The following is a 26,339-nucleotide window of genomic DNA, read 5'->3' as shown; positions in this document are numbered from 1 at the left end:
TTGACTTGAGATATAGAATTATCCGGATTTCCCCTGAGAACATTTTCATCTGTACATATTTTATATAAAAGAGCAAGTACTGTCAATACATGTCGACTGTAGCAAGATAAGTAAAAAAAAAAAAAAACTACAAGATAAAATATTAACAGGCATTATTTTTCATACTTACCATCAGTTTTTCTGTTTAATAGTCCGCCTATCTATTTTACATAAAAAAAATAGTTTCGCCAACCACAACAAAATAAATATTTTTACCATAAAAAATTATATGAATTATATTTTTTAACGAATGAAATTCAGGATGTATAGATGTAATGATATTAACGGTACCATACACAATTAAATCTGTTCAGACATATAAAAGTTATGCTGGAATAAAGAATCACATACATGAACATGAAAAGTATGTTTCTTAGACAAAAACTTTTGTGAAAACACGATCATCTTATACGAAGTAAAACATTTTATGGTTAAAGATATTAAATTTATTTTCTCATATAATCGTATCATCGAATTACAAAGAAAACATCAATTTTACGTATTAAATTCCTCTTAATTCTCTGAGCGCAATGGGATTAAAATTATCATTTACCCATTTCTTTGATTCCCTCACTTTTTTTTTTTTTTAATATTGGACAACATCACATACATTACTCTGACCCCAATGTAAGTAGCTAAAGCACTTGTGTTATGGAAAATCAGAAGTAACGACGGTACCACAAACACCCAGACCCAAGACAACATAGAAAACTAATGAACTTTTTCTACATCGACTCGGCCGGGAATCGAACCCGAGACCTCGGAGTGGCGTACCCATGAAAACCGGTGTACACACTACTCGACCACGGAGGTCGTCAAAAAAATTCCCTCACTTCTTATTCTCAAAGATAAACGTTGTCATGTTTTACTTCTGTCTCGTCTTGTTTTATTTTAACTTTAGATAAAAACGTACTAAACAAAATATCATTCACAGAGTGATTCCGAATCTCTTTTCTTTACATCTTCATTGAATTTGCGCATTAAATTATTTGCATAATACAATTTTATCGAAATTTCAAATTTATTATTAAGAGTACTATATACAATCATATAAGCACATTCCAGTGTATATAATACAAGATAGATTAAATTGAAAGCTACCGGTTCGAAATGTAGATTCTAACGAAACCTGACAAGAATCTCAGTAAGTGCCTATTTTCATCAATAATATGTATATATATGTAATAATATTATGCAGCTAAATTTTTTTTGTCAAGAAATTGTTGGGTGGCGCTTGTAGCGGATTCTTATTTTACCTTTAATAAATCGGAACATAAACACTCGGACGTCTAGAAAAAGATATTATTTGGTGTAGCTTTATATTTTGAATGAGGAAAATATGTAACACGAAACACAAATACGTGTTTTTAAATATTTCGTTGACGTCAGAGTAAAAAGTCTGTCTCGAGAGATTATATGCAATTTTCTTCATCCCTGTGTTCAAGAGTAGCGAGGATAGATTTATATAAAATACGGCCGAGAAAATAGGGGAGAATATCAAAATTACTGTCTTTATATATTATAATGAGTGCATATTTTAAGTGAGTTTGATTTATATGGTAATAGTTATAACGGCAAACGTTTTCCTGCCTGTATATTAATGTACATTGTACACTCAGTTTTTTCTTTTTTTATAAAATCATCATCGGCCATAGACATTGGCTTTGTAAGAAATACTAACAATTATTTACATCGCCAATGCACTACCAACCTTGGGAACTACGATGTTAAGTTACTTGGAGCTTGGAGTTACATTGGCTCACTCACGCTGCAGACAAGAGCACAACAGTACTAATTAATAAGCAATACATGATGAGTGTGTTGTGTATAATATTTTATACACAATACACTCACCACGAGTATACAGCGAATGGTTTTATATTGATTGATCTGATGGCGAGTTACAATAAAATAGATACAATATAAAAATCTTCTCTGAAACGTTACTTATATTGGCAACTTTCATGGTCGGTCAAACATCATCGAACTTCATTAATCTCAAACTGATATTTTAGTATTCTTTTCACCAGGGTTTTTATACGGTTTGATTTAGTTTACCCTTTTTGTCTTTTGGTTCAAAATAGTAATACTTGAAATTGTCTCTTCTTTTGACTGTTGTTGTCGACCCATTGTTCTGATATTTGGAACCTTTTGTTCTGATGACAATACAATGAGATTAAATCAGTAACATCGTAAATCTAAGATAGCCGCCATAAAAAGGCGCGTTCCATTTTCTCAACCTGAACAATATGGATATCAAATGAAAGGGCTTGCCTAGTATTTTAAAAATTAAAAATATGGTCGTTGGCCATTTGATATTTACGTAGGTTACGCTGCTGCTGCTGCTGGTTTGACCGGCAATGGCCGCCTCTTCTGTTTTAGAAGTTTGTTTTGAAACTTACTTCACCATTACAATGCGCTTTTCTTGATGAATTATAAACACAACTGAAGCACATTCTTTCTTTAGTGCCAGTCCCGGGTTTAAACCCAGAAGTTGAAGAGTTGCAGATGTGCATTGGCGGTAGTAAAAACATTCCATCAGATGAGCCTCCTGCTCGTTTGCAAAATTGTGCCATTACAGCTCATAATGAACAATATAATATAAGTTCCTTAGAACACAAATGTACTCGTTATATGATTAAGAGTAATATTCACAAGGTTTTATATATTATATAAGACAGAAAAATTATTGTCATGGTCACGTTAATCATTTATTGTTTATCAACGAGGAAAAGTGTTCTTAGAAAACAAAGGTCTTAGACAAAGTTACATACGGATCGACACATTCTCGAAAAGTTCAAAGCAAAATTAACTGTACGAGATGATATTGGTGTTATATAAGAAACGATTGTGGAAGGACACGTTCAACTGGAAAATGACGGGTAAATCACGCCGTGAACTCACACTGTGATTCACGCAGGAGCTGGTACGTTTTATGACGTGAACATTCACTTACCGAATGGAAAATAACGTAAGAATTGTTTACTTTCAGCGAACTATTTCATAATATCATATTTCATAAGGGCCGAGATGGCCCAGTGGTTAGAACGCGTGCATCTTAACCGATGATTTCGGGTTCAAACCCAGGCAGGCACCACTGAATTTTCGTGTGCTTAATTTGTGTTTATAATTCATCTCGTGCTCGGCGGTGAAGGAAAACATCGTAAGGAAACCTGCATGTGTCTAATTTCAACGAAATTCTGCCACATGTGTATTCCACCAACCCGCATTGGACCAGCGTGGTGGAATATACTCCAAACCTTCTCCTCAAAGGGACAGGAGGCCTTAGCCCAGCAGTGGGAAATTAACAGACTGCTAATGTAATGTAAAAATATTTCATATTCTGAGTTCAAATCCGGGCAATTTCCACTGAATTTTCATGAGGTTTATTTGTGATTATATTTCATCCCCTGCTCGTTGGTGAAAGAAAAGATCGTGGGGAAACCTCCATGTGGCTGATGAGAATCTGCCATATAAAGATTACAGTACACACGTGTGTGCGGAAACACAAAGAACTTTTCGTAGCACTGAGCTTATTGAAAATGACTGAAACCTAGGTGTCCTAGAATTAAAGAACAGCGTAAATTTTAAGGCATTTTCTGCCTCGTACTTCTCTGTGGTACAAGTTTTTTCCGGTGTTTTTTTCGAACCGATAGGACTAAGGAATTTTCAAGAAAAGAGCCTTATTCACGCACTCAGGTGTTTCACTTACTTCCCATGAGGTGAGCCTCCTGTTCGTTTGTCATTTATACCAAAAAAAAGAGAAAACCCCAATAACTTTATATCAGCCTGATCTGCCGTTTAAACCCAGGATCTTAAGCTCTGTGACCTCATCTAGCTACAGCTACAGCTACTGGAGGCAAAGTATCCGTTTTTATAGTAAAATTCCGCAGACAATTTGAACTTTGCCGTTTCAGATTCAAGTAATTTGTAAAAAATACATTGGTAAAGAAGGCATATTTTTCGATACAAGATTATATAGATGATAAAAAAGCGTGGAGTTAATGCTTGTTGACTTCCAGGCAGGAGACATAACATACATATTTAACTAACATGACTGTATTTTTAGATCTTGAAAAAAAATTACTACTGAAAATTATTACTACTTGAAAAAGAGTAACTACTGAGTTTCTTGCCGGTTCTTCTCGGTAGAATCTACATTCCGAACCGGTGGTAGCTTTACTTTAAATAGTTTGTTAAATGACGATTCAAAAGTGCTTGTAAAAGCCTACTTGAATAAAGTATATTGATTTGATTTGATACACCATCTAGGCAGTCAAATATATCATATTCTTTTAGTGAATATACGTCAATGGAATATTTCACAGCCTGACGCACAAGGAAATAGATAATAATTATTTTTGCGCAAGAGTGGGATGCCAATATTTTCTTTTTCTATTTTAAATGTATAAGTATAAATTTAATAAAATAAACATATTATTTAATTAGTTTTTTAATATGACATAAGATAACTTAAAAATAAATAAAATTTCGCGAGTAATAAATTTTAAATCTCTCCAAGGCTCACGGGGATTCGAAGTCGAACAATTGATTTTGATTGGTTGAGCGTGGCGCTTAACAATCACGACCTCTACTTCAAACTCAAGAAATATTGAAGGTCCTAGTTTGTTGTATTTTTAAAGACTTTAGTGTTTCAATATTTAGTAATACTTTTAGGGATTTGTAAATTCAGTAATAAAACAGAATCATCATAATAGTCTCTTGTGTCTGTCCGTATGTGTTCCATCTGGGTCAATGTCCATCTATCTTTAATTTACAACCAATGTTTATTAATATTGAACCGAGATGGCCCAGTGGTTAGAACGCGTGCATCTTAACCGATGATTGCGGGTTCAAGTCCAGAGAATGTTTTATAATATTAGTATATAAGTATAGATTAAAAAAAAAAATTGCGCATTAGGTGTACGAGTACGTAATAACAGGGACAATCGTTTTGCTAAGAGGACAATTACAGATTATTTATTTGCTTATTATGAGCAAATAATAAGTAAACACTCTGTGAGTTTGTATTGCTCTCCTCGAGCGTGAAGCAGCGTGGAATTTCTCAATCATCGATATAAAAAGAGAAACGCGATTCACTCAACTTTATTTGCTTTTAACGATTTTTTTTAATCGTATCATTATGGCAAGTATCTGTAAAGATACCACAGATTATAAATTTACTCACCTAATCGCTTAGCTTTTAGTACTTATTAAGAACTTGTGTGTAAATAGTGGTTAGAACGCGTGAATCTTAACCGATGATTTCGGGTTCAAACCCAGGCAGGCACCACTGAATTTTCATGTGCTTAATTTGTGTTTATAATACATCTCGTGCTCGGCGGTGAAGGGAAACATCGTGAGGAAACCTGCATGTGTCTAATTTCAACGAAATTCTGCCACATGTGTATTCCACCAACCCGCATTGGAGCAGCGTGGTGAAATATGCTCCATACCTTCTCCTCAACGGGAGAGGAGGCCTTAGCCCAGCAGTGGGAAATTTACAGGCTGCTAATGCTAAAAATAGAGAAAACTAAACGAAAATAGGTGGAATTCGTGGTATCCGTATCTTGGTGGAGTAGTTATATTGATAATAACACTTCATTATCGTCAGCGACTAAAGAGAGAAGACATACTTTTATCCATCCTGTCTATACAATAAGCCGAGCATAATTGGGTAGCAAATAGATTGCTAATATCGGAATATTTGAGACAGTTTAATTATTTTAAGTCATTTTGGCAGCGTACGATATATTTTTATAAAAATACTATAAAACTTAAAATTAGAGCGTTAAACATATTCAAGCGATCTTTATAATCCGTGTAACGAAATAATTGTAATCTGTTCCGTGAATTGTAGACATATTTCATTTAATATGTTATGAATTTCGTTTTATGTTTATTTTTAATTTTTTTACATTGTAGCAGTACGAAACTGATTTATTGCTTCTTGCTAGTATTTAAGTATTTAGTTACGTCATAAATAAATACTAATAAATGGTGATAAGTTCAATTGATTGAAGTGATAAGTAAAATTTATTGTTGAAGTATTTTTTTTTAATTATATATTCTATAACTTATAAAACACTTTCTAAATCTTTTTTCGAATTGCAGGCATTTTGATATTAATATTTTATTATATTGGACCCTCATAGAGATTAAGCATTCGCCTTCAATGCGTTAGTTGAAACTTTTTGGAATTTTTACGTATATCATGAAAAGGCAAAATGATATAAACGTAAAAATATATATTTTGTACTGATAAAAGAACTAATACATTACGTGTTAAGAGATTAAAGTCAGTTTATGTCGCGAAACTCCAAGGGATTGCAAATAGTTCGATCAGTAAAGGAAACTCGATTCCAATTACGCACCGATTGAACGGGAGTGTCTATCAAAATGGTTATGAATTAGGTACTCTTTGAGAATTTGCGTATATGAAAATGAAATAAAATATTCTTTAGAGATTTTGACTACTTGAGCCTTACTGCTCTTGCAATCTTATAAATAGAAGAGCATTTTTCCAAGATAGAAACATTATCTCACTGGTTGGCAGATCTATCCTCACCTCTTAGAAAGGAGAGGGTTTAACGCGTTTTGCAACATGCTTCTCCGAAGCGGCTTTGTTTGTTACAACTGTCAGAATTTTGCTTGATACAAATTTATAATGTTTCAAAGGTTCACAATGTATATTATTATAAACAAATTTAAAAGCATTGAAAAACTTAGTGTTGCTTCCCCAATGTTTGATAAAACTTTCAGAAACTATTGAAATGACAAAGACGTAACGTTATGGTAACAACCAGAACGTTACGTCTTTGTCATCTCAATATCATCAACATTTAAAAAATATATAATTAACGAATTTAATATTTATCCAAATTATTATTTGTGAAATGAATTATTGATGGAACCTATAGGCTGTATAAGGAAGATTTTTTTTTATGATATCGGTAGGCGGACGAGCAAATGGGCCAAACAAAAAGCAGTACTTAGTATTGTTGTGTTCCGGTTTGAAGGGTAGGGTAGCTTACTTGGTGGTAGGGCTTTGTGCAAGCCCGTCTGGGTTGGTACCACCCACTCTTCAGATCTACCGCCAAACAGCAGTACTTAGTATTGTTGTGTTCCGGTTTGAAGAGTGAGTGAACCAGTGTAACTACAGGCACTAGGAACGTAACATCTTAGTCCCAAGGTTGGTGACCCATTGGCAATGTAAGGAATGGTTAATATTTCTTACAGTGCTAATGTATATGGCCGGTGGTGAGGATATTTAGCCTTTATCAAATAAAAAAGTGAGAGTACTTGATTCATGTGATCTATTCATTTGAGTCGTAAAAAACCAATAGGTGTCCGATTTCCCAAGCCCCAATACGAGTTGCTCGGGTCAGTTAACAAAATATAAGCAATTTTTTGGACATAAAAAATTCATTCCAATTATAAAGTACTGCACTCGTTTGAGCTAGAGATGAAATTTACATAATAAACATAATCAGCCTGTAAATTTCCCACTGCTGGGCTAAGGCCTCTTCTCCCGTTGAGGGGAAGGAATGGAGCATATTCCACCACGCTGCTCCAATGCGGGTTGGTGGAATACACATGTGGCAGAATTTCGTTGAAATTAGACACATGCAGGTTTCCTCACGATGTTTTCCTTCACCGTCGAGCACGAGATGAATTATAAACAAATTAAGCACATGAAAATTCAGTGGTGCCTGCCTGGGTTTGAACCCGAAATCATCGGTTAAGATGCACGCGTTCTATCCACTGGGCCATCTCGGCTCGAGATGAAATTTAATTATTATAAATTATATATAAATGATATTTAGCATTTACCATAATAATTAACTACCACCAGACTACTAGACTACTTGGTATTGTTGTGTTCAGAAAGGGTGAGTGAGCCAGTGTAACTACAGGTACAAGGTATCTTAGTTCCCAAGGTTGGCATCGGTTAGGCGATGTAAGTTTAAAATTTCCTCCAGTATCAATGACTATGATTGGTGGTGATCACTAGGTCTTAAAGGAAAAAACACCAAGATTTATGTCTAGATGGGGATTTTTCAAAATTCATCTCTAATAAAGGGGGTGATAGTTTGTATAGAAATTCGTCAATTCGAAAGTCAGATAAAGAAGAATCCTTTATTCAGGCTTTTGTTCATTTAAAAAATAATTTATAATCGACTATATATAAGCTTAGTCCTTTTTTCGGTTTTATTTATATTTGTTAAAAGTTATTTAATTTTTATAAAAATATAGAAATACATTTTGGTGGTACGCGTTGTGCTATAATTGGTGTATATATCAAGTAGGTAACTTTAACGCGCTATTCAAGTGAGAAAGTGTCCTTGTCCACCCTTATTTCGCTCATAAGGGTGGACTTTTTAAATTTAAGCATCCTCAATGCCTAACCTATTTAAGAAAAATCGGTTCACAATCGACAAAGATATCGAGAGATATACGAAAAAAAACTGAAATAATAATAATAACTTTTTTTTTTTTTTTGGAACATTATTTTTGAAAATTTGTTATTAAATTTAGAAATACATTTAGATACAATGTTTTGATAAGAATTTCAATTGGAAATTTATATCTTATTTATTGAAATTAATCTCATTATGAAACACGTACACTTGATAGAACTCGAATTGGCCGAGGGAAATGGAAATTAAAAACAAAATGAGATATCATAAAAAAAAGTTATACAATACTAGAGACTAGAATTCAATAAAACGAGGGATGATTTCTGATTTTGGTCAAGTCCACTTTAAAAGTTATACGAAAATTCAAAGGTACCGCGAACTGAAGCACGATTCGACTGCGTCTATTTTTAGATTTACGTACGTAATTTACTATAAATAAAACTAATGATCTACTTTTTATAACATTAGAAAAAAGAAAATTACGTTTAAATTTAGAAAACTGTAAAATATTAAATAATTATTTTTATTACATTCCTAGCGTTTTATTTAAGTTTAGATGATGTTTATACCGTAGATAGCATATATTATAGATGTTAGAAATCATAGCCAAATAATGGACATATGTCAGTGAGGCATAGAGTCATAACTTATGAATAATATTATAATCTGTACGTACTTATTCTAATGGATACAAGCGCCTGATTTATGCCGAGCCTGTGTGTCACGACGCTAGTCTCGTCCAATGACGTTATACAATTATACGAATATAAAGTGACATACTAATATGAATATAGTAACATATTAATATAAGCAAAGTAGTCTGTTGTTATATATATTATTGTTAAAAAGTTATATATTTATTTTTTTTCATCTACCAACATATTTGTAATTTGTACGGTTTCACTACAGCAAATCCGAACTTTTACAAAAAAATGTTTATAAATAAAAAAATTATATAAAATTAGGATTCATGTACGTGAAACGTTGGCGCAGTAGATAACCTTGGGAACTAAGATGCTAGGTCTCCAATGCCCGTAGTTGCACTGACTTGTTAACCTTTCAAACCGGAACACAACAATTTACTAAGTATTACTGTTTGGCAGCAGAATACCTGATTAATGGGTACCGACCCAGACGGGTTTGCACAAAGCCCTACCTAGTGTTATGATATCATATGATACGTTCGGTAATACAATTTTATTGAAATTCTCAATAAATCTCTAGATTTTAATTAGTCTACTATTTTAGTTATACTAATACTTTTGTTGCACTTTTAATTTCAATTTCATTAAAGTAATTTAAACTAATAAATAAATAACAATCATACGCTGCTCATAACAAAATGTGCTTTATTTTAATGATATTAGTTATAAAGTTAGCTTAAACCTAAAACAGTGTAGGTCTTACCGATTTCAAACACGATCCTTAAGGGAAACTAGTCAACTATGCGGGGCATGTTATAGTGCACTAGTATATCCCGAAGTGCACTCTCGAAACCCAATGGAAAATACAACTCGATCGGAAAAATTCAGTCGCACACAGCGAACTTACGTACTTCATGCTGGTACTGAAAATTTCTAGGTAGGAAATCTTTATTACCCCGACCCGGGAATTGAACTCAGGTCCTCTGGATTTGCCGCCATATACGAATAAAATACATTGAGAGATGTATCTCCTATCTATATATACATATTATCGTGTACGATATATCTCGTTTAGGACCGTTTTTTGAGTATGTAAAAAGTGCTAATAAAATTACATTGATCACGATCTACGTGTGTACACTACCTTTGTGGTTCTAGAAACGTTCTCATACAATTAAATCTAAAAAAATACCGTTTAGATCGTTAGTATTCAAGCTTTCAAATTAAAAGGAACTAAACGTTTTTTTTCCTTTATCGTCAGATTTTTAATTAAAACTCGTTGAAATATATTCAGTTCTGTAAAAAGGATTTATTTGTCAAATAATATTCCTCACATCACTAACTTGTTATGTTTTTTTTTTCAGATGCATCAATGGATTACTGCGAGCGTTTTAAGGAATTAGTGAAGTGTATATTAACAGTGAAGTGAATCGTTTAACATTGAAGTGAAGTGAAGTGTTGTATTTGATGTAATGGCGTCCTATGGAGATAACTTCAATGACACTGTGGTGCGAGCCTATGGGGAAGAGTTTCCGCTCCTGATGCCGAGATGGGGATACGTTGTGTCAGCGTTCGTCCTTTTCCTTATTGGATTTTTTGGATTCTTTCTGAATTTAATGGTGATTCTTCTCATGTTCAAAGATCGACAGGTCAGTATATTATGAACGAATATATATGAATGTTTTAATTTAATTAGTATTAGTTATTTTTACATTGAAAATATTTATTAATTTATCTACTGTTTTTCTTTGCTATTAACTTTTATACCAATTTGCCTGTAGAATATAGAATGACAAGTAGGTATTTATTTAGTATAATAATTCACATTTAAACCGCTGAACCAATTTATATGACATTTGTTATGGAGATAGATTGAGCTCCAGGAAATGACAAGAGCTACTTTTTTAGTTCACGCATCGAGGGGCTACAGTGGGGGTGACGGTTTCTGTGCTATATGAGTAAAGTTTCATAAATCACGTGCAGGTAAAGCCGCAAGTTGAGTTAGTAAATTATATGAAAACCTGTTCAGGATTGAGTTGGGTTCAAATTCAGCATTGAATCATGAATCCATCGATTTTTCTCATCGAAAGTTATCAGTTACACGTTCTTGCATCCGAATAGTGAAGCTGTTGGTCGTGGATCTACTTTTGAATTGAATTCGAATTTAGTATTTACATTTAAAAGTGCTATTCTGTATAAACACATTTCGTATCTCACTCATGAAATGTTGAAAAGATTTTTTTAAGGCATTATTAAATGATTATTATTCTGTTTGATGAAATTGTATTCGTTGACAACGCTAGAAGTTGTTCAACAGGCTATGCACATGAAGACACATTATTTATAACTATTTATCAGATTTTAAAGGCTATTATATTAAATACATACTATCGGCGCAGTTCCAACCGAACGTCCTGTACTGTGTCAAGTGCTTTTTATGAGGAACACCTATTAGCGTCTTAGGTAAGATAAACTCGTATCGCCGGCAATTAATAAATTAAACGGAAACTAAGAGTAAAATTATAATAGTTGTTATTTCGATGTTTTAAGCCTTGTTATACGTAAGAAGAAATATATTGATATTTCTTGCCCCACAGGTACAAACACTGGACATAGAAATACCATCACTCTTTTTAAACAGAATTAAGACCGAGTTTCATAAATATCGAACCATGCATAGTTTTTTTAATCCTACTTATAGAATCCTAGTAGGGAAACCCGCAGCCGTTAACTTGTACGATAATATAACTCAAAAAAACTGTGCATTATTGCCAATGGTTTGAATCTATAACCATCTGTAAACTACGTTTTCGCTCCATTGGGACGTCTCGCTTCTATCAATAATCAAGCGACGTCGGTGTATTTCAGCTTTTAAAATACACATTCACATTCTCATAAGTATACGAAGTATTTTAAGATTACTTCTTTCGTTCACTTTAAAAAGCAAAAGCTTTCAAAAGTATTTTCGTATTTCTTATTCCTTTGTTTTAACTTTCAATCGTATAGCAAATAGAAGCCTAAGTTGTGTACATTTATGTTATAACTCTTTGTGGATATATTACTTGTATTTATATGTGTGCCTAGTGCAAGTTTTCGATTTGTATGGAATTGAAACAACGCCATCTAGTGACAGAAACAGCAATCACAATTTGTGAGTTTGAGTTTTTTATTTCGAATCGAATATCGACTAGGATTCCAAATTGACAACGATAACGCTCGTGATTGGCTGTTTTCAGTATTTAACGAGTGCGGCACGACGCGATGGTGTGGACGAGTAATCATGTAAAACTCGTACTAAGCATACCGTTCTTTCACATGATACGAAGGATGTTCAGTGGATGTAACGCTAAAATTGTGAGTTTATAAACTGACATATATTTATCTAAATTTTAAAACGTATATAATAAATGGACGGGGTATAATATTAACTAAATTTCAGCCTTCAATGTTTAAACGAAAATAAGGTTATTCGCGCTAAAAAATAAGAAATTAGGTGATGCAATATTTTTGAAAAACTGATCTATGGAGAGGAATAAAATGTGATTGAAATTTCGTCAATTTTGAAATTATGTTATGGTATTGGTCTATAGTGATGTAGGTTAAGAAAAATCGACTCTGAATAAATTTCATTTTATCGGATACAGCGCACACATTTTGATATTTATTAAAGGTATACGAAATACGTCATAAATTTTGTCATAACCAAACGAAAGTGATTGAAGTATCGTTTACGAAGAATAATTTTTAAACTCTCCGGTACCAAAATATTTTTTTATGGAAGGCTGATGTCATGTCATCCGCTGTAGTAAACCAGCGAAATTAAATAAATTGGAAACCTTTTCCTTATCAGTCTTATATAGATGCGAATCAGTCTTATATAGATATATAGATGCGAATATTTATTATGCGAATAAGACACAATAGCTCAATGCGAGCGTTGTCAGTTTGATCGTAAGGATCGAAGGGTTACCTTTAGGTATTATTGGACCCATTCCCGATACGAGTTTATCATTTAGTTTAAGATTGAAATAAAAACGTATGTAATTTTATTCTTGTCTCGTATAAAGTATCTTGTTCGTATATTAATTTCAAAGAAGATTAAATCAGGTGTAATGATATCTGTTTTAATAGTTAAACAGCGATTAACCTCCCTCATGAAACGCGAGACTTCTAAACAGGAATGTATGTACCTCGCTTGGTTTTCAATTGTTTTCAAGGTTTTAGAAATGTTATTACATCACAATCAATCTCACATGAGACAACAAACACGCATGCATTCTTAACAAAATAGCTTTCGTGTCATTAACAGTTCCTCCAACTGCGAAATGGAGAGGCTTCATGAATTTATGAAAAAAACCAATTTCGCGTCCGCTACGATTACATTTAGATGGAAATTTTAAACAAAAAGCTGAACCATAAAGTTTGAACTACATTTTATTTATTAAGCATTGTTTTGTTAATTTTTTTTAGTGGTGTGATGAGTTCAGTTTTATTTGGATGATATTTTATTACTGCTTTGTTTTTATATTAAATTATTAGTTAAGTTTAAGGTTATAAAATGTTAATCTTTTTATTTTAGTTGCTCGTTTATAAATCAATTACGGTTGATGTATTGTCAATGACCAATACCATATACAAAAATTTTTTGTAATATAGGTTGGCGGACGAGCAAATGGGACATCTGATGGTAAGTAGTCATCACCGCCCATAGACAATGGTACTGTAAGAAATATTAACAATTCCTTACATCACCAATGCGGCACCAACCTTGGGAACTAAGATATTATGTCCCTTGTGTCTGTAGTTACACTGGGTCACTTACCCTTTTAACCAGAACACAACAATACTGAGTACTGTTGTTTGGCGGTATAGTATCTGATGAGTGGGTGGTAGCTACTCAGACGGGCTTGCACAAAGCCCTGCCACCAAGTGTTGAATAAATAATAAATTTCTTTCTTTTTGTAAAAGTGGATACTATAACATGAAATATATATATTAACAAACCGAGTTGCAGCGGAGCAATTAGTTCACGCTGACTGGCTCAAGCGTCGGAAAGCCCTGGACGTTTTCTGCAGAATTAATTGTTTTATATAATTTAGTCTGTTATGAGCAATTTAAATAATTGATCATACTATCATACTATAGTTGAAATAACTGGAAACCGGCTGTATGATATGCGGAGGAATGAGAACCATGTTATGAGAAAGGTTTTGAGAATGGAAGTGGATGGATACAGAGGCAGGGGACGACCAAAGAAACGATGGATGGATTGTGTGAAAGATGATATGGTTAGAAAGAATTTTAGGCGTAGAAGTATGGAAGAAGAAGATACGCTGCGCCGAACCTGAGTAAAATTGGGATAAGAGCAGGAGGCTGATGACTAGTTGAAATACAAATGTATTCCAAAGTTCTTGGTTTTGCCTATACGGACGTACACTCGTCGGGTCCAGTGCCTCTATTACTAACGGTTCAAATGTAAAGTTACCGATGCGAGTTAGTTATCACGTTAAGCTGAATGTATAATATTTTTACTCTTTGTTTTATTCTGGGTTACCTTTTGTGGAGCTTCTATCATACTAGACACAATTAGGACTGGCGTAAAAATATGTGACAGATTTACATACGATACATGTGTTTTGCAAATTAATTATAAACATAAATTCATGAATATTCAATTATGCTTGCCAGGGTTTGAACCCGCAATTTTGGTCACGTAAAACTACGAAAATCTCCGTATTTATAATTAACTCTGGAATCTGATGTTGGTATTATATTTAAGCGTTGTATTTATAATTGAAATATATTATGTATTTTTATTTGATCCCGCATACAATAGATTAATCTTAAAACAAGTTATAATAATATTGTAGTAAATATTTCGCGTGCAATTAGAATGAGATGTGATCTTTTAGAACTAAGAGAAGCGCAACGGTAACGGCTCCGGCAGCAAACTCGCGTCGATGCTCGCAAGACATTGTTACTTATTTGCGTGGATTTTTGCTCGTTACTGAATTATTTTAGACTTTAGTGTTCGAATATTTTAATGATAAGATTAATAAATAATGAGAGATCATAGAGGTAATATTTTGATAAGGCATTAATAGGAAATAATTATAGGAGTTAAACTTATGAAGGGACAATCTGCTAAAGCCTAGGATTCAGGGCTTCTTTGTTGATGTTTCTTCGCTCGAAAACTGTCAATTTGACAAAGTTCTATCCTATTATAATAGCGCGAGGATTATATTTTGTGATGAGCTTGGGTATCAAACAAAAACACTGCACTGCACTTTGCATTTTTCACTTTTCAAACAAATTTCAGTTAAATGTACTTGTGGTAAGATTTTTTTTTAAATGATTTTATTAAGGTTGTATATCCGAGATATTGTAAACAAGTATAATTGGAGACTGTGTGCATAGTGCATATTTATCTTTGTATATAAAAAAAAATGTTGCCTTAAATTGAACGCCATTTTTGTCTATGATCGCAGATATCATACATAAATAAGTTGCCAATCTTTGGCTTTGCAGAAAAAAGTATTTAATTGATCGTATAATTCATAATAATTCCTAAGGATAAATTAAACGTTTTTTGAATGTACTGAAGTAATAGAAAACTCTGTAAAAATAATTGAAACTTCACGTCCAATATGAAACAAAAAAAACAAAATACTTTTAATAAGCATATAGAAAATGTAAAACTTAGTCCTGAGAGATGATATGATGATTTCGTTTTAAGAAGGAGATATTCTGACTAATAATAACGTGTCCTTTATTATAAAGTTTTTTGTATGTTGCTTGGTATCTTTATCCTAGAATATGCATTTTCGTGATGCAAGACAATTTGACATTATTATGGAAGGAAGATTTATTATTATTAAAGAAGATTTTTAGAGTTCATACATTATATGAAACAAAAAAAACTTTTAAGATAAATATTCTGCCATGCCTGCTTGCCATTCTATAACAGCATTATTTATACTTTACTTTTATAGTTTTAATATTTTGTGTCTTTGTTTTAGCTCCATAGTTCGTCAATTGATCCCTTTTTTTTGTCATGTTACATGGCATATGATATTGTATACTCTTTTGATAATTATTTCTGATGTTAATTACGATTCTTAGGATAACTCCCCCCTTAACAAAGTAAAAGACAAAGGACTGGCTTTAAACTTTGGTAATATTCGCCTATTATTCTTTATATATATTCGCTCCAATACATTGAAGGTCGGTCCGAGAAAACCTTGCACCCAAGGCGACAAGAACCCGTAAAAATATTAAATAAAAATGTGATCTTTAAGTACTCAAGAGATGAAATAATTGGTCAAAGCGGGACGGAAATTCGAATGAAATATTTGAATTTCCGTAAACTGACATTTCTCTAGAGACTCACTAGTTTAAGATTTTAATATTTTTTTACAAACAAGTCTAAGCCAAAAAAAAACCTAGTATTGTTGTGTTCCGGTTTGAAGGGTGAGTGAGACACACTACAGGTACAAGGGACATAGCATCTTGGTTCCCAAGGTTGGTGGCACATTGGTGATGTAAGGAATGGTTATATACTGCGCCAATGTTTCACGTACATGAAACCTAATTTTATATTAAATTTTTATTTATAAACATTTTTTTGTAGAAGTTCGGATTTTCTGTAGTGAAACCGAATGAATGAGAAATAAGTTGGTAGATGAAGAAAAATAATTATAACTCTTATATAATTAACGTCAATGTCTGTGGACGGTGGTGACCACTTACCATCAGGTGGCCCATTTGCTCGTCTGCCTAAATATATAATAACAAAAAAAAATTATCAAAATGTATTCCCAAGATCCCTCTTGGAAGGGGAAGAGGACGACCTAAGAAGACCTAGATGGAGTATGTGAGGAATGATATGAAAGAGATGGACCTGAACGATCAGATGACGAATAATAGAGAAGAATTAAAAGAGATACATCCTGCACCGACCCCAAATAGATTGGGACACGGGTGGGGAAAAAAAAGAAAGTATTCCCAAAGTGTTATAAAAAAAAAAATATATAGTCATCCATTACACATTCATTTCATTAAGCAATGAAAATATTGTACCCTGAATAACATTTGTTATTTGAGAAAATATTTATACCAATTTCTCTCTGCTGTATCGCTATATAAACAGCCCGTGGTGCTAATTGCAATAGAACCTACTGCTGTCGGTCCGTTGTCACGCATGGCTTAATGTAAAATGGAAATCCGCTTTTGCAATTACTAGGTCCGATGAATTTTTAGTGCAATATTTACGAAGATATGTTTTGCTAACTTCACGTATCGATTGGTTATCCGTTGAATTAAGTCAAAAAATTAAAATATGTTCCACGACTGGCGACATAGCCCGAAGAATTGCCCCACTTAAGTGGCAGTGGGCGGGGCACATTGCTCGAATAACCGATGGCCGATGGGGCCGACGAGTTCTCGAGTGGCTACCACGGACCGAAAGACACGGCGTGGGTAGGTCCCCCACAAGGTGGTCCGACTACCTGATGTAGGTCGCGGGAAGCCGCTGGTTGCGGGCTGCACAAGACCGGTCGTTGTGGCGATCTTTGCGGGAGGCCTATGTCCAGCAGTGGACGTCCTTCGGCTGACATGAATGAATGAATGTTCCGGGACTGGCTGAAGGCTTAATTGATTATTAAAGTACTGTATATATTATCTATACTTTTTTAATGCAGGTTCCGGTAAGTTAGCTGAATTTTATTACGTAACGTATCCGAGTTTTTAGTAAGATGGCTCCTCGCCGCCACTAAATAAATTGTTTATGCATTTATGTACGATATAGTTTGCGAGTACAAATTAATCCAATGAAAAATTCAGAGAGGTCTTGATTAGAACCTGCAACTTGGAGTTACCCCATCTCCGGACATCCCTTCTAATTAGTTTGGTTAGTACCTAATATTCTATTTAAATCAACGAAATTGGAAAGTACGCCTTTGTAAGACATAAAATAAGTCGTACTAACGTTATCGTATTTTGAAAATAAAATATAATGTGGAAATATTTTAGTTTAATTATTAATATCAGGATTGATAAATAAGGATCACGGAACTCCGTCCCACTACTCCTTTGAGCATATTTGTCTTTTTCTAGTAGTTTCCGAAACATTCTCGTGCAGAAAAGGTACCAAAGGTTTTTTTATTACTTTGAGTACACTTAATGATTTCAAAAATTATACTTAATCAAAAATAATTTTGATATATTAATTGTAAAAGTTTGTCCTTAATAGTATTAATTTATACAACTATTTATTCAATAAACAAAAAATCACCTTTATATCCAAGATGGCGGGTGACGAAACAAGGTACTCCCGAAAAACAAAACACAATTTTTTACTTATAATTCTTTCGATCTCGATGTTCCGTTTATGATCTAATTTGACTTTTTAAAGTTGGCTAAAATTATTGCGTATACAACTCAGTGAGCAGCTTTTGCAACAGAAATGTTTCAAATAAACTTGCACACAAATTCAACTCTGAATATTAATTTAATTGTACTCAAACATTTCTCTTCAAAATACTCAATACGATAAATTTTATAAAAGTTTGCTATGAAATTTTCGGACACATTTTTAAATTCGTGCAAGGTTAAAATTACGTACATAATTACTTTGAGCTAACGTAACTTTCTACATTAAATTTTCAAACTTAAAAAAAAAACATGTCTACGTGAACCGTGTGAAAAGTAATTATTGGTAAATACGTTAAGGTTAAAGTTATCTAGCCTTTTCGTGTGGAACGTGTTTGACTGAACGTGTTGAAAATTAGTGTGAGGCCAGAAAACAACGCTTTATGCAATTTCCTTTATCACACGCTGGTAAGCCAACTACCTATCACCGAGGCTTTCGTGATATTTTATGATTATAATAATGTTAATGTTGACCAGGTTCGTTCTATATTTAGGTAGGTCTCCGTATTGAAGAAAGAAAGAAAGATAAGTTTATCTAAGACACAGCAGCAATTATAAAAAGTAAATATTAAAAAAAAAACAGTATATACTACTTAATCTACAAAAGGAAATATATAAAAATAGAGATTTGGTAATCAATGATAGTAATCGTGTCCTTAATAGATGCACCATTCGCTACCGGGTTGGGTTCCAGAAACCCAACGCTAATTTTCAATGGTACCTTATGTAACTATTGAATAACTGCATTAATTTGAAAATGTAAATTTAAATCTTTAATAATTTTCTCAAAATAGTTTCTTGCTTAAATGAGAATTAAATGTATTGGAAATATGAATGATTAATAATTCATATATCCGCATCTAGTAGATAATTTAGTGTTGGTGTTATGCGAGTATTTTACAAAAAGGTTTTCAAATATCTGCAGCTACTTAGCCATCTGCTCAGGACATTTCCGAACCGATACGACTTGGGAACCTTCAAGAAAAGAGCGTACTCTTTCCTGAAAGGCCGGCAACGCACCTGCAAGCCCCCCGGTGTTGCAGATGTCCATGGGCGGTGGTAGTCACTTTCCATCAGGTGAGCCTCCTGCTCGTTTGCCACCTATGATATAAAAAAAAAAACATATTATACATCAATGAATGCGCAAACATAGATGCACTCTTTATTCCCTCATAGGAGACGGAAAATCCGACACGACCGGAAATAATTCAGGAGCAACGGGTTTACGTTCGTCAGCGCGATTTAAAAGACTAGTAATGCCATCTAGACAATTTTATGAAAATAAAAGTAACTAACATAAATGCAACTAAATATTTTAGACATAATATGTAATACTACTGCTATTTAGCAGCAATACCAACTCATTGTTCGAATTTTAAACATATAACGTACCTATATTACGTTCTTTAAAATGTCATATCTCAAGGCGTATTATTAATACAATTCAAATGACTTCTGTCCGTCGTGTAAAGTTTCATACTAAACACATAAAGAGATTTTATAAGAAATGGGATAAAAATGAACAAACATTTACATCACTTACCATTTTATGTTATTAGTGTGCACAGTTTATAGCAAACAGTTTTGGATGAATGCATAAAGCTGTGCCCGAGGCAAACTATTGTCGGTCCAATCTATCTTATAACTTCGAATTGTTACTATTGTTAGTAACTTGTTTCTTGATTGCTATATTCTAGGTTTTACTGGACCTTCTCTATCTATTTTCCTTAATAAATTATTTCTGTTCTATTATTATGTATGGTATTCCACCACGATGCTCTATTGTAACAAACACGACAGACAAATTCAAGCTTCCTTTTTTTCTTTCACCACCGAGGAAGGCACGAATTACAAAAACAAAACCATATTAATATTAGTGGTATTTAACTTCACAACTGAACACCTGATCAGACTCCCCGCCTTTCCTACTTCACACGAGGGTAACTAGTTTTAGTATTTATAATAAGATGTATCTATTTCTAAACTTTCTCAATATTAGTGATCAATAGTTATGCAATGTTACATATTATAAATATACAGGACTAAAATATATTTAATATATGTTTAATATATAAGTCTATAGCAGTCCTAGAACAACAAGCTTCAGGCTACCAAAGTCTAATAAAGGTCACGTGTGTCTGTCTCAGTCAGGCATATTATAACGAAAATTCACGTGGCTCTATATTTATAACCGGTTAATATTTTTTTATCAGATCAAATAGAAATGTCTATTAACCTTATAATGTTTTGCTCTATCTGTAAAAGTAGATAAAAATAATCTCGCTGTTTAGTGATGCTTGAAACAAGCAAATTCTTGTTATACGAAATCGAATCGAAAACTTTAGAACTCGCTACGTTTTATCACAGATATAAGCTGTCATTTTTTTATTTTTGAAGTGATAACTTCTTATGAGAGAGTAAATCGCTTCGTTACGTAACGCGTTACGGCGTAAGTCTAAACAGACTTCCCTTACGCATACGGCCACCCACAGCGCAAGCTGTATTTCGGACAGTTTAAGTGATTTTTTTCACTGACAGCTATCTCTTTTAGACTTGTAATATTAACGTATCTCTAACTCTAACGTCTCAAGATTTGAATAGAGCTTGAGTGTCTGAATGATGTTGTTATTGTTTCGAAAAGCGTTTTATATAAATAGTTAATGGGCATTAAAGGCAATCGACGTCTGCTGTAAACGTAAGCTGTAAGAATGGCAAATAATATCTGTGCAAAACTAAGGAATCTTTTTTATAAAAATAATATTATATTTTTATTTTTAAATAAATATATTTGGTTAAAAAAATATTTTAACTGGTTCACAATTTTACTGGTTACTTGGTGTGAGCCCTACCAATATAGAGGTGGGTGCCGCAAGAACACCCTTTGTCACTAAATATGGCATTAGTGTCTATTTAGTTTAAATGTTTTTTTTAATATTGCATATGCAGGCGGACAAGCGAATGGGCTTCCTTATGGTAAGTGGCCACCAGCGCTCATATACAATGGCACTGTAAAAAGTATTACCGATTATTTACCTCGCCAAAACACTACCAACCTTGGGAGCTAAGATGATATATCCTTTGTGTCGGTAGTTACACGGGCTCACTCACCCGAAACTGGAACACAATAAAACTTAGTACTGTTTTCTGGCGATAGTTTATGTGATGAGAGGGTGGTTCCTACTCAGAAGGACTATTATTATATGTCTAATATTATTACATTATATATAATTTAAAATAATATAATTTCATCTATAGCTCAAACGAATGCAGTAGTTTATATTTGGACTGAAAAGTTTATATCCAAAAAATAGCCAATGTTTTATTGACTTATCCGAGCAACTCGTATTGGGGTTTGGCCAATCGCACACCTATGGGTTTTTTACGATTCAAGGAACTCATCAAATTTTCTACCGCCTAACATTAATGCTAAGTATTATCATGTTCCGGTTCAAAGGGTCCGTGAGTCAGTGTAATTACTAGCGCAAGGGATGTACCTGAGTTCCCAAGATTACAGCCGCACTGATGATGTAAGAAATGGTTAATTTCTTATGGCGTCACTGCCTAACGGCGGTGATGACCACTTCTCATCAGATGGGTCAATTCTCGACAAGCGCAACTATTTTATTATAAAAAAAGGATCGGATTAGAAATAAGTAACAAAAGACCAAAAAAGGATTTAAAAAACATTACAAAACTGAAATACATGTTTATTCAAGAATAACGAATACTAACACCGGAAAATAATGGAAGAAAAGTCAGACCCTTATCAACTTGTCGACCGTCAACAGCCAACTCCAAATTATGACGATTTAGTGAAACGTGTTTGGTGCGAAAAGGTTTCAGGTTTATCTCATGTAAGAAACGCATGCGCGAAGTTTACGAAGTTTTTAAAATATTATTAAAATGTTTAAAGCATTGATATAAAGACTTAGTAACAACTCGATTGTGAGAAGGACATATTAAGCAATCCTCTTTAGCTTTGATGTAAAATAAATTTTCTACATCCTTCCCTATAGGTAAGGAGAATGTTATGGGCTTATTCCCCCTCCAATATTCTGGTGGATACAAATGTGCCAGATTTGCAACCAACATATCCATGCTTCTTCACGATACTTTTCTTTACGGGGAAACAAGGAGATTAATTCTAAGCACAAATTGAGCACATCAAAATACAGTGGTGGGCTTGAACTCTTAAGATAGCTTATGATTAAGATTCGAGTTCGAGCGATTAGGTTAAATTCAGCTTGTAATATTAAGCAGTAACATAGAAAAAAAATATCTAAATATTGAGCACCATTTTATTTAAAAAAAATCTTTATTTACCAGATAGTAAAAGGTGCATTTAATAGTATTACATAACATCTTAGTTTCTAAGCTTGGTGGCGTATTGTCAAACTCTATTGGCGTAAGTGACCACTTACCATAAGGTGGTACATTTGCTCATCCGCTTACGCTTAAGTGAACCCTAAAAATGCTATTACATATTAAGAAAAACTGACTATGAATTATCATTGAAAATACCAAACAAAATTGGCATATTGAAATACTTGTCTGTGTGTCAGTTTTTTATACAGTCGTGCTAGCTAAAAATCTGGCGATTATCTTGTGGTATTTTTTATCTGATGGTTGGATATATTTTTTCATTATGTTTAATTCCATGTTACTAATGTTTCCATGTCAAAGATTTATCTAGATGGACTTCGTTAGAAGCTTATAAAAGAAGTTTATAGTTATTTAAATCGTTGGCGTAATACCTCTAAACTCATTTTGTGCTATCAGGGGAATTTCCGAGAATGTTATGCTTAGAAGTATAGAATACTGGGCTACGAAAAGTTTTCCCATTAAAGTAAAATCAAAACACACTAAAAAGTAATTAAAGTTCATGAACTTCTAAGACATTTTACAAATATTTGTAAGCATATAACAAATACGCTATGTTTTAAAAAATACCAATCGTAATTATTACGGTACTTTTATGCCATAATTACGGTACTGTTGGCGCTGACGGGTAAACAAAAAGGTGACGGTGCGAGAAAGTCAGATATAGGGATGAAGTGTAGAAGTTTCGTAACACTTCCAACTGGTACTACTAAATTCGGCCGCACTCAAAATGTCAAAACGAAGTTTTATTAACAAGTTTATGAACCTTCCATCTTCACGCGCCCATCTTCAGCGCAACCTTATTTATTTAAGCGCCATATTGAATAAAAACAAGTTGTGAACGATAACAACTGTGATAGTATACAACTGTGGTGCAGTTTTTTTTTTTTTTTATAATTGAGGTGGTAAACGAGCAGGAGGCTCACCTGATGGAAAGTGACTACCACCGCCCATTGACATCTGCAGCACCGCGGGGCTTGCAGGTGCGTTGCCGGCCTTTCAGGAAAGAGTACGCTCTTTTCTTGAAGGTTCCCAAGTCGTATCGGTTCGGAAAAACGCCCGCCAACAAAGCGACATTGCTCTATTATTTACACACACATAAATTGCACATATTTGTTAAATATATAAATACAAAAAAAAAAACAAAACACAATAGAATTATGAATTAACAGATTACAAAATTAAAAAAAAACTCAAAACATAAAAAAATATATATAACCTTCACGACGAAACCACTGATCTGAATTTTATGAAATTTTTTAGGAAGCAAAATTGAACCCCAAGAAAGGACATTTGCTATTTATGCCTAACCTGACAACCGACCCTTAGACGCGAAAACGAAGGCGAAATCTTGTATATAATATGTCAGTATTATATGTAGATTTATAGAAACTAGAGAAGGGTGTTTTTTGTAATTGTAAATGATAAATTCATACAAAGTTATATAACTGTAGTCACTGAGATAGACCACTGGTTACGGTCTGAAGGATCGCTTGGAGCTGAATTCGTGTAATTCAATTAACTTCAAATTTACGTTACATAATAAAATATATTGTATTATACACACTCATAACTCCCCTTTGACAATATTATATGTTTCTAGAAAACTTTTGCGGGCGCGCCTTTATAAGTTCCCTTTATATTTCATAATGACCTAAAAATAGAATTATTTCATATTTTTAATACAACATGTTTTCATTAAACAATATACATAAACATTTGCTTTTATTTATAACACCAGCTTAATTGAAACACTCATAGATAAATAATATATTTATTTCTACATCATTGATTGGCAGAATTTTCCATCGATTTGTGCAAAATAAATATACATATTAGATCTTTATGGCGGATATCGTAATTAGTTTTCATACATTTCACATTTACATTATTTTAATAATTAGAATTTTTTGTTTTTATTAAATTAACTAGACAAACTGGCAAATACCCTGCAAATTGACATTATAAAACATTAACAATCCGTTATATCCCCATTGCGCCTCCAACCTATACTATATTCATTCAAACCGGAAGACAACCATAGTAAGCATTGTTGTTATGCAACCAAATCTCATAACTCAGTCTCATCAAAACTGAACCAAACAACCAACTGAAATTTTGCACACCATTTTAGAACTGATATCGATACATTACGTAAACATAATATGTTCAACGTACTTTATTAAACTACTTTAATTAACTATTTTATTTCTTTCTTTCTAAATCTCAATTACGTATGTCATTTATTTTATTTACAATAATAGCTTCGTTCCCCCCTTACTGTGAAATCCCGAGCTTAGACCACAGTTCATATTATATTTTATTTGTTAAACATTGAATCACCGGGTTTAAATACAACTATACTATTTTTTTAGATATATAACTAAAATATATTTGTGTCATTATTGCTAGAAATTACTAGAAACGAGGGTTGATACATTATATTTATCGAGAAAATCAATATGCTGTTAGCATATCTTGTGGTAATGATTATTTTTTTATTATTTCTAAATGTTTTTATTCGTATAAAAAAATATTTTTAATTCAATTAAAATATATGTACCTATTTAGTAATTCAGTTAAGCGTTTAGTTTGCTAAAGCAGAGCTATATAAAATATATTGCAAGCGATGACCGCATACGTTTCTAAATGTAAATTCATGTCTTTATATATTAATGCTTTATATACTTCATAAATAGAACAATGTTTTATAATACGGCATGGAACTTTTTTTAACGGTAAACCTTCCTAACGTATTTCCTTTTTTTAACGTTCCTCGAAGTATGGATATTTATGTATAGGTATATAAACTCTTTTCGATGGAAACACAGTGTCATATAAGATTATATCATTTTATTTTTTAACGTGTATTCACTGATTACAAATAAACAAAGCTGCTTCACACTAAGAAAATCAAGGTAATTGGATATTATTTTAAACAAATGATTTTCATTTGTTTAAAATACCCGAACATTTCCAGAGCATCGGCAGAAATCTTACTGTTTGAACTTCAGTTTCAGATTTGAATTGTAACGTTTTCAAAGGATAATTATAATATTCGTATTTCAAAATGTCAAGCATTTAGTTTAAAGTTATTTCGCATTTGACTGATACACAAAGTATATCAATTTTGATTTCAAACAGATTGATGGACGCTTTCAACGAAAAAAAACGCTTGAAAATGTTATTCTCTTCAAGCGTTGAAACTTTGAAGCTGTGATCACATTTGTGGTGTAAAATATAAATTACAAAATATCCAATTAATTATAGAAACAACAATTAATTATAAAAAATCTAATTCATCTTGTTAAATTTGTTAAGAATATCGTAATACAAATTGTTTCGTAATTACTTCTTTCAAATAAAAGTCGTTTTACAAAATAGAACCTTTTATTGAGGCCTCTGTAACACGTTCAACTTTCGAAAC

The 26,339-nt window shown here is 33.0% G+C and overlaps 1 protein-coding gene across 1 annotated transcript in view; it reads left to right on the top strand.

Moving 5' to 3' along the window:
* Positions 1-10,476: 10,476 nt before the first annotated feature.
* LOC113399702 (parapinopsin-like) overlaps positions 10,477-26,339 on the top strand; it is a 65,483-nt gene continuing 49,620 nt past the window's right edge. The window contains exon 1 of the mRNA XM_064217061.1: positions 10,477-10,752. Coding sequence (XP_064073131.1) covers positions 10,576-10,752 — 177 coding nt within the window. The 5' untranslated portion in view covers positions 10,477-10,575. The remainder of the gene's footprint in view (positions 10,753-26,339) is intronic.

Source organism: Vanessa tameamea, chromosome 15 (genome assembly GCF_037043105.1).
Source record: "Vanessa tameamea isolate UH-Manoa-2023 chromosome 15, ilVanTame1 primary haplotype, whole genome shotgun sequence".
NCBI classification, from domain to species: Eukaryota; Metazoa; Arthropoda; class Insecta; order Lepidoptera; family Nymphalidae; genus Vanessa; species Vanessa tameamea.
The sequence above is the reverse complement of the archived record's forward strand: the minus strand, read 5'-3'. Positions and strand labels throughout refer to the sequence as shown.